At 38.1% G+C, this 1809-nt stretch overlaps 1 protein-coding gene across 1 annotated transcript; it reads left to right on the top strand.

Moving 5' to 3' along the window:
• Positions 1 to 310: 310 nt before the first annotated feature.
• Positions 311 to 1246, top strand: LOC127255795 (protein MIZU-KUSSEI 1). Its single transcript, XM_051281533.1, has one exon. The coding sequence runs from the start codon at positions 369 to 371 to the stop codon at positions 1074 to 1076; it is 708 nt and encodes a 235-aa protein (XP_051137490.1). The 5' UTR covers positions 311 to 368; the 3' UTR covers positions 1077 to 1246.
• The last annotated feature ends 563 nt before the right edge of the window (positions 1247 to 1809 follow it).

Here is a 1809-nt window from a genome sequence, read left to right as displayed (position 1 = left end):
TTTTTAATTAGAAGTATTAGTTATTAATTATTACGATAATAGGAAAATGGATTATTTTTGTGGAACGACTAAAAAAAATGAATTAATTTGATGGGACGAATAGAGTATATAACGTTTTCAAATAGTAATAATAATACATTTTTATTAAAAATTATGATCTCGTAATAATAAAAAAATAATCTAAAAATAAAATAAAACAAATTCTACTAATAAAATTTAGAAACATAGACAAAACAATGTAAACAAACAGAGTGGGTCCCAAATCCGTATGTCTCTCGGCCTTTATTCATTTATTTATAGTCCACACAGAGAGCGCCGCACACCCAACCCAACCTTCATATTTTCTCAGTTTTAATTCAATTCACAAAATGCGAACAATAATCGATTTAGGAAACAGCCAAACAGGGCCTTTCCACGTCATCACCGCCCCGACCTCCGTCGACTGCGCTCGAGAAGTCCGATTCCGGCGATCCTTCCGCCACCTCGTCGAGTGCATGGTCCCTGCCTGCTGCTCCTTCCCTAACTCACCGGAAGATTCTCTCTCCAGCGACACCGATTCCGTCCACAGCAGCGGCTCCGGCGGCGGATCCTCCACCGTGACCTGCACCTTCTTCGGCCACCGGAACGGCCGAGTCAGCTTCTGCATCCAGAACCACACCCGGGGGCCGCCGCTCCTCCTCCTCGAATTCGCCGTCGCCACGTCATACCTTGCCCGGGAAATGGAGCACGGCCTCCTCCGGATAGCCCTGGAGTGCGACCGCCGGCGCCGGAATCTTTGCTCCTCCGATTCTCTCTACGATGTGCCGGTCTGGTACATGTACTGCAATGGACGGAAAGCCGGGTTCGCCGTACGGCGGCGGCTGAAGGCCGGAGACGCGGCGGTTCTGAAAAGGATGGAGTCAATGTCGGTCGGGGCGGGGGTGCTCCCGGAGAACGGCGCCGGCGCCGGCGAGCTTATGTATCTGAGAGCGAGTTTCGACCGAGTCATCGGATCGGCTGACTCGGAGTCGTTCCATATGATAAACCCGGTCGGGAGCTCGGGTCAGGAGCTCAGCATATTCCTATTAAGGTCATAGGAGGTGACGGGACTTGGCATCCACTCAACATTACTTTGTAAACAAATTTTAGGTTTTAGTATCCTTGCCAGTGCTAGGAAGCAGCACTGTAAATCTGTTACCCCTTTTCTTTTTTTTTTTTTTTTTTTTTTAAGTTAGTAATTTGTAAGTGCAAATATTATAATTCGATATGAATACACTACTTACGTGCTTTTATTTATTCTAGTAATTAAGTGAGATTCCCTTCAATAATTCTTAGTTTGTTAAATTGCATCATCTAAGTAAGAAAATATAATGCTTCAGTTTAAAGCATTAATTGGAATATTAATTCCATATTATTGAGTAAATAAAAGGTGTTTTTCAAATGTATTATAGCTCCGTGTACACAACAAAAAATTTAGAGATTTTTTTTTTTTATGCAAATATTAAAAAGTTAATAATTGATTTAATATTTTATAAAAAAATATATTTAACATGATATTTTTGAAAAAATTGATAATATCAAAGTTTCAAATATATTGGCTCGAACAAAGCTTTTGTATTTTTGAGTTATTTTTTTATCACTATAAATTTGAAGGCAAGTTTATATTGAAATAATGTTTTCAATTAAAATTATGTTTTGAATTTAAATAAAATACTCTCTTCTTCACAATATAATTGAACTTTTTCATTACAATATTTAAGAAAATGATATTTAATTATTTAATAATAATGAATTATAATATTATTTTATTATTTTTTATGTAATTAATAA

Source organism: Andrographis paniculata, unplaced genomic scaffold (assembly GCF_009805555.1).
Source record: "Andrographis paniculata isolate CXL003 unplaced genomic scaffold, ASM980555v1 Contig54END, whole genome shotgun sequence".
Taxonomy (NCBI): Eukaryota; Viridiplantae; Streptophyta; class Magnoliopsida; order Lamiales; family Acanthaceae; genus Andrographis; species Andrographis paniculata.
This window is presented reverse-complemented; position numbering and strand designations above follow the sequence as displayed.

Bases quoted from the DNA above. Each gene is read 5' to 3' on its own strand.
- LOC127255795 (XM_051281533.1), top strand. From the start codon at position 369: ATGCGAACAATAATCGATTTAGGAAACAGCCAAACAGGGCCTTTCCAC.